This window comes from Montipora foliosa, chromosome 6, assembly GCF_036669935.1.
Source record: "Montipora foliosa isolate CH-2021 chromosome 6, ASM3666993v2, whole genome shotgun sequence".
NCBI lineage: Eukaryota > Metazoa > Cnidaria > Anthozoa > Scleractinia > Acroporidae > Montipora > Montipora foliosa.
Window position 1 is genome coordinate 56,456,289 of NC_090874.1, and position 14,049 is coordinate 56,470,337.

General features: G+C 39.4%; 1 protein-coding gene and 1 pseudogene across 1 annotated transcript; one reads left to right on the plus strand and one right to left on the minus strand.

Moving 5' to 3' along the window:
• Positions 1 to 1,444: 1,444 nt before the first annotated feature.
• Positions 1,445 to 2,814, minus strand: LOC138006166 (uncharacterized; annotated as a pseudogene).
• A 1,153-nt stretch (positions 2,815 to 3,967) lies between these two features.
• On the plus strand, positions 3,968 to 13,675 carry LOC138007844 (carbonic anhydrase 2-like). The gene is made up of 8 exons (XM_068854933.1): positions 3,968 to 4,073; positions 4,241 to 4,441; positions 7,777 to 7,895; positions 9,219 to 9,320; positions 10,749 to 10,811; positions 10,925 to 10,979; positions 12,414 to 12,520; positions 13,326 to 13,675. Exons 1-8 carry the CDS (start codon positions 4,046 to 4,048, stop codon positions 13,431 to 13,433), a joined length of 783 nt encoding a protein of 260 aa, XP_068711034.1. The 5' UTR covers positions 3,968 to 4,045; the 3' UTR covers positions 13,434 to 13,675.
• Positions 13,676 to 14,049: the final 374 nt, after the last annotated feature.

Below are 14,049 nucleotides of genomic sequence, written 5' to 3' on the forward strand. Positions count from 1 at the left end.
TTGTTTTTCAACCGGAACAACCCGTTTTTCTGGCAAATGATGCAGCACATTCCCAGAACGTGCAGTACCATTTGTCGAAACATTCTCACCGAAAATTTCATGCAAATAATAAGCGCTCAAGGTTACTGATCACGTGAGTGAAAACACTCTGGAGACCTTTGTCCTGATTACAGTTTTCAAACTTGCCAAATAATACTTTGAAAAGCTCTTCCACAGCCAATAAGACGGAATTAGAAATTACTACATCAAGTTCATGTAAAGTGATTCTTTTTTTTTAAATAGGCGCTGAAAAGCACTAGTTTGGCTGAAGGTCTTGTTTTTGTTTATGTATCCCGACGCAAGTCGTAATCCTTTCTTTTCCTTACAGCCGAGAATAAATCGATCGAAACCAGAATGAGGTGCTGACGATGTCTGAGCGACAAAGGAGCGGACATGAAGCGTGTATTGTGTAAGGAGCATTAGCTTTGGAAACCAATATAAAGCACCAATTATCGGATATCGGGCAATGAAACTTTTCCTTTTGCTTACGTAAAATTTCAAGTGCAGACGAAATCTTCTTTGATTGGCACTCGTATTACAAGAGATCCTCAAAAAAAAAAGATAAAATACTGCGGACAAGTATCCTTTGGGCAGTATTTGAGTTTATTATATTTAGCTTCTGGCAAATGTTTTGTTATGGAAATTGGTTCAATTCTATTCAATGATTACCAATGCAAAATTGAACTGGGAAATGATTAATTAATTAACAGTGATTAATGATTACATAACACAGCACAACAAGACAATGAGGCAGATTATGACTTTTATGATTATATAACTTGCGATTTTCACATAAGTTTTCGAGGCACCGACAGGAAGAGCGCTCATGCCAGATGTGTAAGAAGTTGGATTTTTCGAGAACGTTCGCCAAGAATCTTAAAAAGTAGTACTTATTGTATACAGGAATAATTACTGGGTTGCCGTATGGCAATCTGTCGGAAAATGGGTGGCATTTGTTGGGTATTTTGTTTTTCCCTGTCGGTAAAAGTCGTGCCTGTCACTCCCCTGCTAAGTGGTGTCTTTGTGCATAGAGCCGTCTGCTCGTATTTTCTTAGGATAGAGAGGGTAGAGGAAATGCGTAGATTTCTCTGGTGGACACAGTAGAATGATAAACTTAACCTGCAATGGTATCGAAAGTCATGTAACGCGAATGGCGTTTTAGTGGATCTTTAAACAAAATATACCCTTATGGAGCTCATTAATGGAAAGTCAGTTGGATAAACTAGGCAGGCGGTAAAAACAAATTGCTAAAAAATTGCTAAAAAGCGACGACGTTTCGACGTTAGCTCAACGTCAATTATCAAGTCAAAATATGTGAGTGAGTTTCGGTCTATAAATACTAAAAAACAATAGCTGATTAAAAGCTGTAACATGAGTAAATAATAATTAAAAATTAAAGAACATATTAAACAAAAAGTTTCGCACGTATGGAGTCCGTCTGGGTATTTAAATTAGGCTTAAGAAGTTCTTGATGAAGAGCATTTCAAATACTAGACCATCAAATTTGCCCTGGCACTTCCTTAAAAGTGTGAATTGGTCTTCTTTCAAAAGGTTGTTGTTACCGTGAGCTTCTAAGAAATGTCTACCGATTGCCGAATTTTTGTGCTCAGCCATGCGTTGATGAAGGTGTCGTGCTGTGTACCCGACATAATCTGCGTCGTACAGATCACATGAAAAATGGTAAAAAAAACACTTATTCAAAATTGACGGCTTCATTTCTTTGGCTTTGAGATCTTGCCCCAATTTCTTGCTCACGAAAACTAACTGTAAAGTAGGGCCAATCTTATGGCTAAGATCGCGTAATTACTTACGAACCGCATTAGCGGCCACTTGATCTTTAAATGGAAGACTAATTCTTACTGTTGTACTATCGTCATTGTTACTTTCTGCTGTGTTCGCTGAAGCATTTCGAAAAAGAAAATTGTTAATAGAAGAATCAATAAGACTCGTTGGATAGTCAAGGCGACTAAATATAGAGCGCAACTTGGCATATTCTGCATTGAAAGCCTCTGTTGTATACGACAAGGCATAGGCACGATGTATCATTGTCTTTAATAAAGAGTCTTTATAGCGTTTATCCGTGTGACTTTGGAAGTGCAGAAGCAATCCAGTGTTTGTTGGTTTTCTGTAAACTTGAATTTCAAGTTTAGTTCCGTTCTTGACGATTTCAATGCCGATAAAAGGGATCTTGCTATCTACAGGAAGCTCCATCGTAAATGTTAGACTGGGGTGTAGGCCATTCAGGGTACTAAGAAACTCAGCAGCAGCATCAGCGCTAGGCATTCGAGCCAGGGTATCATCGACGTACCTCTTGTACAATTGGGGTATCAAGCCAGCGCATGTAAGCCTTTCTTTAAGATGACACATGAAGACATTGGCCATTAGAGGATCAAGGGGCGTAGCCACACCATCTGTCTGTTGGTAAAGTTGACCATTAAACTGGAAAAGCTGATTGGTTGTGGCAACTTCTAGTAGTGTAGCAAGCTGATCCTGTTGCAGATTAAGGCCATAGGTTTTGTTGAACCAATCATCAGTAAAGGCTTTATTGACCAAGAGTTTGATAGTCTCATCCAAAGGTACATTTGTAAAAAGAGCTGTGACGTCGTAAGAGACCAATATGTCAGTTTCACTCATAGTGTGGGTACGAATCTCATCAGCGAAGGCAAAGGCATCAGTGATTGTATACTCATTTAGAGAAAGTGGCTTCAGCTTTTGTTCAAGCCATTTAGCAAGATTGTAATTGTAAGTTCCGGTTGCTGATAAAATAGGCCTCATACTTAGTGTGGCTTTGTGAGTCCTGGGTAAGCCATAAAGATGAGCGAGCCTGGAACTCTGCGAAAGTGAATTGGCAATTTCTTCAGGCAGAATTTGAGGCAAAGTTTCGTGCAACTCTTTCTCTTTCTGACTGAAAATAGAGAATGAAAGATTCTCTGTTGCATGCTCACGTTGTCGTCAAAACCTAAAATTTGGTGATTTCACGTCGTCGTCATGCAAAGTCGTCTTTCATAGTATCGGCTTCAAAAAAATTGAACATTTCGTGGAAAGCTTATAGGAAAATTCTACTTTGAAGATGAACAACTGCTAGTTCCCACGCACCGTCTGAGTCAGTGGCAAAGGTGGATAAGGCCAATTTTAACGGGGGGTGTATTCTCTGGGTCATTTTTATGTAAGTTGACTATCAAGGTTTTTTGTTATGGCAAGGATGGATATTCCTGATATCCAACACAATCTCTTTAATACAAAGGCTAATAGAGTGATTTTATGTCATTGTTTGACTGGACCTTGGGGAACTCATATAAACAGCAAGATTGAAGGGACAAAAGCTTGGGTTTCAAACAAACCAGAAAATATTTGTCCTAGTAATTGTTTGAACCTTTCCACGGCAAAGCTATTTTTGATCTCTTGTTTACGCCAAAGCTTTCAAGTGCACTGACGTCTGCAAATAGACAGCCACGCTACGGCTTTAGCAAATGCAATAATTTATGGAAAAAACAGGGTGTCAGAATAAAACATGTTTTGGACTTTACCTATACAGTGTAAAGTAAGGTGTGAAAAGAATTAGTTAAATATCTTGAGTGCCTACAAACGTCGTTGGAGTCACGACATTTGTTCACCACTTCGCTTGTGTGCGCTCACGTGCTTGACAAAATTGATATTGTAATTTTGCTTTTGGGCAAAGGACAGTCAAAAATCACAAAAGTAATGTACGTGCATTTTTTTGAACAGTTAGCTTTTGCCAAAGGTCCGCAGGGTGCGTTAATAAAGGCTAGAAACACGGAAAATTAAACAGATGATTAATTGTCCAAGTGTAAGTACCATGGATCACGTGCCAAACAGTTTCCTATCACTCTTCCATTGAATATGAATGAAATATTGTTTTATTCCTTGTCTTTCTATTGGACAGTAATCTGTTAAAAAAGGTTATTAATTCATCCAATTTATCCCAGAAACACGCTGGTTTGTCAAACTAAGACGAACAGTATTCAGCTGTCGAGAACGGATAAGGATGTCTTGGGGTTATGGCAAAGAGAACGGTGAGCTCTTTATGATTATTTTTTCCTCTTCTTTGGAAAATAAACATTTTAAAATTGGTTTGCATTGCTCAGAATCTAGTTGGCTTTCTTTGGAATTTTACGCTAAATGAAAGTCTGTTATAGAGGACAGCGGAATTGAATATCCTTTTTTTTTTACTTTGAAACAGGTCCTGCTAATTGGTACAAAGACTGCCCGATCGCCGTCAATGGCAAGCGTCAGTCACCTATAGATTTAGTCGATCCTGAAGTGAAGCGTGATTCGAGCCTTAAGCCTTTGAAAGCATCTTATCCTCCATTTCCTAAGTCCAAGATTCTAAATAATGGACATACCGCTCAGTTTTCGCCAGACGTCACTAGCAATTTATCAGGTAATATTAACATTTTTCAGCTGGCATTCAAGAATATGAATTTGCAAATAGCCTTCATCTTTTCTCGTCGCATTGAATTAATCCCAGAGACAAATGTAATTCATTCTTACTAATACGTATAACCCAACTACGACCGTGGTTTAAGACTTTAAGCCTTGTGTCTTAAATTCTTTTTTCGGGAAGCACCAACCGTACGTCTCCTCGATAATATCTACACCAAACTTTCAAATATTTGCATTGTGGCGGGAGAGTGATGTTTAGGCAAACTTACATTTGTGTATTTGTGAAGTGTGCCAGAGTGACTGTTAAGACACGAAAACGAGTGAACTATCGACTAAAAGCGTCCGGAAATTATCCTTTACCAACTCTATTAAAACCGTTCGGGATCAGGCCGGACTAAAGATCGCTGTGACAGGGTTGTATTTTGCCATTTCGGTTGCCTGTTTCCAGGTTTCCCCCCGTTTTATGTGTATTTTGATATTGCAAAGCAGCGGGAGCTCTTCCATTCAATTCGTTGATTGTTTTCTTGGTCACGTATAAACCGTTGGGTTTCTCGTGTATTGTCTTTCTGTGTATCAACACACGACGCAATTTAAGTTAGAACATCGATTTTATTACAGGGGTTACTTAGAAACCACAGCTGCAAATCGTTCATGCAAGGCATATCTGTCCTTGCATGAGATTAGGTGTTTCCTTTATTGTTGATGTTTGAGGGTTTTATTATTTTTCAAGTGCCTCGGTGATGATTTAAGATACATTCTTTACATCCTGATCTTGCACTTTCCCTTAATATAATTCAGAGACAAAGCATGCCCAGTTTTCTATCAGAAACAAGTAATTTGTTCCAGGCGAGACGTTTCTTTTGGAGATTTGTCTCAGATGATAGAATCTATGTTCGAGAGCGAATTCAGGTCACGTAGAGTACGTTTTCTCTGTTAACCTCATGGGATCGCTCCAATCCTTCTTACATAGCTTTTTTTGGTGTTGTGAAGTGAAGCTCGTTTGTGACAGGGAAATATGTAATTTGATGTGGTTTGAGGTCAGTGGCGCTATTCTCAATATAAGGAAGCAATACAAAGGATTTGGGATTAAACATTTACTTCACAAGACGTAAATTGAATATCTTATGCTCATTTCAGATACAGACGTTAGCTCTTTTAATTTTCGTATTGAGCAATGTCAGATGGAAATTATATTGTGTTATGTCATCGTTTTTCCTTCCTTGTGGTATTTCTAGCTGGTTTAGGCACCGGTATGTAGTTGAGCCCTAGCTCTTTGAATACAACGCAGAGAGAGTTTGAGGGGATAAAGAACGACGTTTCGACAGAAATTTTCATCCTGGGACAAATTTTGTTTGAACTCGTCTCTCCCTGCCCCCTGTAATATGATTATAATCCATTAATTAATTAATTTTTTTGTAGTTTAATCATGTTACTCTGTCATCTTTCTTTTCTTTGGAGATATTAACAACTTTTGCTATCTTTAAATTCGAAGCAAAATAAAGTCATTGTATATTGTACAACTCATCAAACAGATACGGTCGAAGGAACCAGCCATAAGACACGTGCTAGAAGTTGCGAGACTGTTGACAAGTGTTAAACAATTGCTTCTGATTGGCTTAGAAAGTTGCAGGAAATTTTGGCCAATCACCAACGTGGGAAACCTGGTTTTCACGTGACGTCATCAATATTCTAAAATGTAAAATCACTGAGCCTCGGAGTTTTTAGCTTTCTTTGGTCATTAAACATGCTAAATATATTTCCTTTTGAAGGTTTTCAGTTCGATAGCAACCTTCGTTTTTATAGTAGGGCATTTTGAAATTCAGTGTTTTCACGCCACAGGATATCAAGATGGCCTAGAGAATGTGTCAAGTATGCTTGAAAAAAATTACTCATTCAGTGATTTTTAGCAATCTAAACTGTTGTGGTATTGTGAAAAGTGTTAATGTGAATATCTGCTCGGAAAAATCCGAGATGGGATTCAAACCCACGACCCTCCGTGATCTAATCGGATGCTCTAACCACTGAGCTACTGGAGACTCTGTGGCGAGCAAGGGTGAAATGTGCGTCTTTTGACTCGAGCTGCACGACACAGCTACAGAGTCAAACAACCACTGACGTAGCTCATAACTTGCATCGCGCAAGTCACCTTAAAGCATATCTGAGATGCGGCCAACCAACCACCCAAGTAAGGGTGGCAACATTTGTGAAAACTTTAAAATGCAAAGCAATGAATGGCGTTCTCTGAAAAATGCATGGTTACCCCCAATTTTCTTTTTGGATACCAAGAGCACTAGCTAAGTTCTGCTTTCTCTGCATAGTTTTGAACCGTGCAAAAATATCTCTGTATTAATAAGCACCACCCATAGGAAATCCGAGTGTCTCGAGATGCGCAGGACGTATGCGCAATAACAGTAGTAGGCACCGTCCTTAATTTTGGCTTATTTTTCGCGTATAGATCTTACGTCTTACGAGTTATTACGGCTGTAGACAGCTGGTTCTTTAGTAAAGGACTTTATCTTTATCTTTGCCTGTTCTTCCACTGGTTTCAATTGTAGGATTGAACCATGCTTGGTGATCGAAGAGTATGCGATCAAAGACAGAGTAGGGTATCGCGAACCGCCGCATTTTGACGTACATTTCCTCTTCCCTGCTGCGATCATGTGCCCGGCCCAGACAGACCAGGGGGTCGATAACTGACATAGTCGTTTTTTTGTACATTCAATTTTAAAATGAACACTAGGGCATTTTGTCAGACAAATGCAAACTAAAATACAGAGGGCTACGATTTATTTGTGAGACGTGTTCATCGTAATGTTTGTAGGCTTCGATCTTCTTCTAAAACAACCCCTGGCTGATTACATTATTTTCCTGAAATCCTCGAAAAAAAATTAAAACAAGTGAAATCGAGGTTAGAGAAAAAAACTACCTTTAGAACAGTTTTCAATTTAGTGTCGAAAGTAATTAGCGAAGTGCTTTGGTTTATAATGACTTCACTCACTGATTGGTTCAAAGTTCTCGCGCGCTATTTTTTAAACCAACCAGAAGTGAAACCAATAGTGACTCGCGCGTGCACATTTTCCCGTGCTTTGTGTCGGCTACGTGTAATTACTTCGAGTTTTGATTGGTTTACTGGATTGTCTCCGTCCTTTTTGATTGATCAAAGTAATTACTTTGGTTTTGGTTGTACGACATTCGATTGAAACTCGCTCTATTTCTGAATGTAGTTTGGAAGCGGCAAGGTCGTTGTCGTCAGTGCTGGTTGAATAAATCTCAGCCTCTAGGAATGAAAGTGGCTCTTTGTAGCTTGTACATATATTGTGTGCTTCATTGCAGAGCTATCAGGAGGACCATTGGCAAAGAAGTACAAGTTCGAGCAGTTCCATTTTCATTGGGGGGACAAGGACTCCGAGGGGTCTGAACACAGAGTGAATGGAAAGATGTACTCAGCAGAGGTATGATTGAAGATAATGAACTCCGCGCTAAGTGGCTGGTTCTCCGATGGACACTTAAGTAAGGTCTTCGTGCCGGCTGGATACAGTCCAGGATCATCGCAATCTCGTTCTCTCGTTCTTTCCCGCCCCTGTCGTCCTCCCCATATTTATGCGATTGCTAATTTGCTCTGAATTGACTATGATCGGTAATTTAGGACACTGTGTCCAAGGACTTGTTGTAGCATAGAAAATAAGGAAGATGAAAATCATACCCGTGGATAGGATTTGAACCCAGAGTTTCAACTCCATAGGAACCGTTTCACTCCGCTTCACCACTGAAGATCAAGACACCGCTCTCTCTCCAAAAAAACAAAAAAAATTGAGTCTCCCATAGAATATTATAATAGGCTTTTTTCGATATCTTAAAATTCAGCTTGATAGTGAGGCAGTGATGACAAGGGTGATAGGTTCATTACAACGTGTTTCTATTGTTTTTGTCTTTATTTCCTCCCTATTAAGCTGAATATTCGATATTTCGAAAATGGCCTATTGCTGAAGAGTAATTAGGCCTAAGATAGATTAATTAGGCGTAACCTTTGAGCTTTGTCGTGAAGTTTGGTAACCAACCTTTGGCAGTGTTTAATATTGTTTGTTGCCGAGTGATAATACAGCATTATCAAATTAATAGTGTTTAAAATATTGTTCCTAGGTGACGGGTTAAATTAATCAACATTCCCAGGTTCGAGTGTTATGTCCATACACTTGGGTTGTCTTGTCAAACAAATATGACCGTTTCCTATAATCCATATCTAGCTTTCAGTCTTCTAAATTAATGATAATAGTCAAATTTAGAGCAAAATAACAATTGTGTATATCAGATAAATACGGCAAGGAGGATGGGCTGGTAGCGAGGAAGGAAAGAAGAAAGATCCTAGGAACGACTTTGGGGTCATTTGTGAGAAAAGCTCGACTTTTATCATCGGCCTGAGTAGCTGTTTAAATCTCGACTCCAGGAAAACAAGAACAACAAAAGGGTGAAAACAATGAAATGAAGAATTTGATGTCTAGAAGGCGGAGAAAAGATTCTTGTTAGTTTCATTTTGTAGGCAGGTAGGCCTTTCGTGTTTGAGTTCACCCAGCGATCACAGCCGCATATCAGGTCACCAAGGAATATTATTGGAGTTGCAGCATTATTTTCGTTGTTTTGATTATCGTTACTGTTAGCGTTGTCGTTATGGTTATGGTTATTGTTATTCACGGTTATTGTTATTGTTATTATTTTTAATATCAACCCCAAAAGCTGCAGTCTTTGAAAACTGATTAATCATTTTATCGCTTTTCCAGTTGCATTTGGTTCACTGGGACTGTGAAACTCATAGCAGCTTCAAAGCAGCTGTTGGAGGTGGAAACCCCAATGACTTAAGCGTGTTAGGATTTTTTCTAAAGGTAACGTATGACCTCCTGGCCGGACTATTTAATAAAGTAGTTTAAAGGTGGGGGGACGACTTCAAATTATAGTTTTGCGCTATCACAAGTCTTAGATGATTCTTCCGTCTCGTTCAGTCACCTCTTGTAGTTTGGGCAAAGTGTCCTTACAGCTAAATTGACCAGAACTAATTTGAAGTAAAGACAGAGATAAAGAACTCTTCACTAGAGCGAGTTTCAATCGACTGTCGTAAAACCAAAACAAAAGTAATTACTTTGGCCAATCAAAAAGGTCGGAGACAATCCAGTAAACCAATCAAAACTCGAAGCAAGTACACGTAGCCGACCGTGACAAAGCGCCGGAAAATGTGCACGCGCGAGCCACAATTGGTTTTGGTTTCACTTCTGATTGGTTGAAAAAATGACGCGAAAACTTTGAACCAATCATTGAGTGAAGTAAATGCAAAACCAATGCAATTCGCTAATTACTTTGGACACTCAATTGAAAATGGAAGAACTTGTTTGTTATGAGCTCATTTCTTGCCTGTTAGCAACAGATATTAATGAACTTCTCAACTGAAAGAGAGAGAGACGAGTCAGAATAAGAGGATTTTCAGCTTCATGGTCTTATGACAAGCAGTAGCTTGTCGTTTCTGTTTGCCGTTTCACGACTCGCAAACGCGATGATTTAGCTCTCTATTCACCCTATTCCAAAATGGCTACCATTGTTTGCTTGAAAATTAGCTCTTGTTGCCTCGTTTAAGGTTAAATATTCTTTTGAATCTTAAGTTTAAGAACGAGGCAACAGTGGCTAATTTGCAAGCTAAAATGGCGGTCATTTTGGAATAAGGTGTATTGTTTGCTCACGTTGCCGTCAGAATCTCAAATTTGGTTACTATCCCGGGGGGGAGGGGGGGGGGGGTACTCCCATAAAGTCCGGATAGGTGTGTGCCGCGAAGGGTCTTAAACCCTGACCCTATTTAAGAAACAATCCAACGAAAATTGACCCTATTTAAGGCCCAAATCCGAAAAATGACAAAAAAAGGAAGAACAAAAACTCAAAATAGCTTGAACAGGTCAACTTTATTTCCTTTCCGTGAGATACTTGGAACTTCAATACTTTAACTTTGGCAAATCATTTGTTTTCCTGCTATTTTTGCTGATACAAATTTAGGCACCGTATCTAAGGATCACACCGGGACACTATGCCAACATAGCCGAAACGGATACCCTATTTAAGGATCGAGAACCTCCAAAAGCCATACCCTATTCCGCGGCACGTACCTATATAGCCCATATAGGGGAGTAACCCCCCCCTCCCCCCCCGGGGTTACTATGTACATGTAGTGGCACTAGCCACACGCATTTTGGTAAATTCGAAAGAATCGCAAAAGACTAATATGTTAGCGTCGATCAACCGGCCTATCTGAGTTCGATTTGTTTTTGCAGGTCGGCGCAGAAAATGCTGCTTTGAAGCCAATAACAGACATGCTATCGAAAGTGAAAAAGGCGGTAAGCATATCTTACAAACACAAGTTATTCTTATCCCTATAAAATGTTTTCTTGTTTATCGCATCACATTTTTCCCACCGCCACAACTATTTTCACTGTGATTGGTTTTTCAGGGAAGTTCTGCGGCTCTACCAGGGGAATTTGACATGAGAGCTGTTTTACCCAAAGGTAAAAAATTGTGCAACATGTTACAAATTCAGACTGAGACCAGCCTGCGTGGCTGGCGGGATTTAAACTCGCGCGAGTGTGTCTTCGAGTGAAAATCCCTCTTGGGTTTTGCCCCTCGTCTCTCTCAGCTTCACACATTTATCCCGTTAGCTAGGTAAAAATAAATGATCAAGATCATTTGTCGCTTTTTACTTGACTTTAAATCATTAAATTTATTTAGCCACTTGGCTTCTGTTATTCTTATTTATTTTTATTTATTTTTCTTACGCGGTAATACACATAATTTTCCTTTCTGTCCACTTCAATGTAATCCCTTCGGCAATTTATCTTGTCCAGACTGGAAGTCAGGTGAGGGCGTTTATCGGAAATTATTATATGGCTACAATAGTACACGCGCTCTGATTGGCTGCTGAGCGGGCAAGATTTTGTTGTAATGACCAGGCATTATGAAATTTTTTCTCGGCTATCGTTCCGTCAATACATCAAGGCCTCGGTGTAAGATTTCCCTGTAATGACCTCACTTCTCGGTTAATAAGTGGTATATAATTCATTTGTAGATTACACAAGACTCCAACAGAGCCATTTATACGAGTGCAGCTTACACGAGACGCAAAATTTTCCTACTATATGGTCCACGACGTATTAGTGACCAATGACCTGTCGTTCGGAGACGGTGTCCTGAGAACAAAGTCGTGCGTGACATGTAATTGACTAAATGGTTCATGCGGGCAAGAAAACTCGACACTTACTACCGAGGAAAAAGAACTAACCAAGTTATCAGTCTCTCCTTAGTTTAATTCTGGTCCTGAAATTAAAATATTCCAAAACATGAGGATAAATTAGCATGCCTTGGCACTTAGCGAAGAGATGTATTGAGCAAACCACACTTATCCTTTATAATTCCTGGGTTGCTCGTTCCTTCTCCTCGTCGCTCCCTGTTCGCTTGCTCTTTTAATTTATTTTTAGTCGAAAGTCAGGGCCGGTAGAAAGAAGCTTCTAAAATTGATCAAACCGCTGCCTATAGTTCCTATAAATTATTTTATGGAAAGGCCAGAAATTAAAAAAGGGCTTTGAAGCTGACGTCAATTGCAAACTGGAAATTGAGGATTGAGTTAAATCGACATCCATTTTACTCGAAGTGTCGTGACGCTTCGCTCATAAGATAAAAATTTCATAAGATAAAAATTTCCTTCCTGTATGGCCAAGAAGTTAGGGTGCAGGATTTGAGATCCGCACTTCAAGTTTTCAGTATAGTCCCTAGTTTAACACTCCGGCTACACTCGGTAATAGCGAGTTAGTTGAGACCTGCTTCTCAGTGGTTGAAATTTTAAATATTTATGTTTATCGATGTATTGAATGTTTCTTCCATTGGCCCCTCAAAGTGAGTGAAATATGAAGTACTTATTCATTCAGTATTCGTTTTATTCTCTTCAGATTTGACTGATTACTATACGTACGATGGTTCGCTGACTACCCCTCCTCTATTAGAATGTGTCAAATGGATTGTGATCAAGGAACCTTTGGAAGTCTCCGCAGCTCAGGTGTTTAAAAGTACATGAATTATCGGGAATCTCGTTTGCCTTAGAGATGCATTTGATCATGAAGTAGTTAGCTCCAAGGACTCTCTCCTGGGGCCCGTTTCTCGAAAGTCCCGAAAACTTTTCGGGCTCGAAAAGCCATTTGTGGAACTGCAATGCTAACCGCTTATTTTGGAGAGCCGATCTTTTTTTTAGGTAGCAAAAAAAAAAAAAAAACGGAGAAGTTTGACGAGATGCAAAGGGAATTGTGACACCCAAAAATGGCCCGTAAAGTTTCGGGACTTTCGAGAAACGGGCTCCTGGAGTCAAGAGCTATGTCGTCTCCACTTATGTCCAGAAATGCACCAAATTAGATGCATGCAGGCCCAATTTTGACATCCAACACGATGTAGAAGTTTATCCAACCAAGTCTGTCCCTCAATTGAAGGATTAATCTTCATTGTCAATTTGTTCCAAGTGAAGTATTATCGTTCATTTTGGACAATGAAAGCTTGATAGGTCAGTCACTTTGAGGTAGTTGAACGGGGATAACCTCCGGTTGTGTGACCCTAGACGTTCGTGTTCAACTTGCCTTTTATTTGTTGCAAGTCGACAGATTCCGGTCTTGAAAAACAGATTTCATCACATGTTAAAAATATAATCAGGAACTATTGGTTTCTTCACATACAGCTACCAGTCTTTTTTATGACAAATTCTTTAAACTGTTTGACCACCTTCCTTGACTTTTCAACATCGTCCTATATTTGAAAAAGTTATGAGTGTCCCGTTACTTTTTCTCAGCATCACTTATATTCCATTTTTTTTCTAGATGCAAGCTCTTAGATCCATCGAAAATGGACAAGGCCAGCCCTTGGTCGGAAACTATCGCCCACCGTGTCCACTACATTCGCGAACAGTTGCAGTTTCTTTCATGTGAAAATTCAAGATGTTTGCGGTTTCTCGCTTTATTTTAGTTTTGACGTTTTTTAGCTTAGCTGTCTACTTTGCTTTTAGGATCGTGAAATAGGCCTTTTTTACAGTTGTTTTTATCAGTGATGCAGTGTTAAGTTAGATTTTTTTATGGACCGTGTTTTAGGAAAGATTTGAAGGAGACATTGGCAAATTGATTGTTCTCTCTAGATGACAGATTGATGACAATAAAAATTTCCGTCACATATATTGTTAATTGTTGTGTGTGGTGTGATTGGTCGCCGGCTGATTTTGTCGAGAAGGGTAAAATACGAGCAAATAATGGAAAGGGTACTCGGAAAAACGAAACATTTCGAAAGTTAGAAATATTATTTTGTCATACGTTGCGACAAATGCAATTGGTTTTCGAAACAGTTTGTGTAACTCGGCGAATGCGCATGTTCAAATGTCAAGCACTCTGTACCAATACGCACATGGTCTGATGCTACTTCTGGTTTGAATGGTAAGAAATGTAACTTAAAATACTACGCCGGGTTCGAGGCCAAAGGTCTTTTGACACTCATGCAGTTGTCTTCACTAGCAGGAATGATTTAAGGATCAAACATGAATACTTTCATACTCAC

Bases quoted from the DNA above. Each gene is read 5' to 3' on its own strand.
- LOC138007844 (XM_068854933.1), top strand. From the start codon at position 4,046: ATGTCTTGGGGTTATGGCAAAGAGAACG. The intron at 4,074-4,240 runs GTGAGCTCTTTA...ACTTTGAAACAG, and splicing joins GGGTTATGGCAAAGAGAACG to GTCCTGCTAATTGGTACAAA. The intron at 10,980-12,413 runs GTAAAAAATTGT...TATTCTCTTCAG, and splicing joins GAGAGCTGTTTTACCCAAAG to ATTTGACTGATTACTATACG.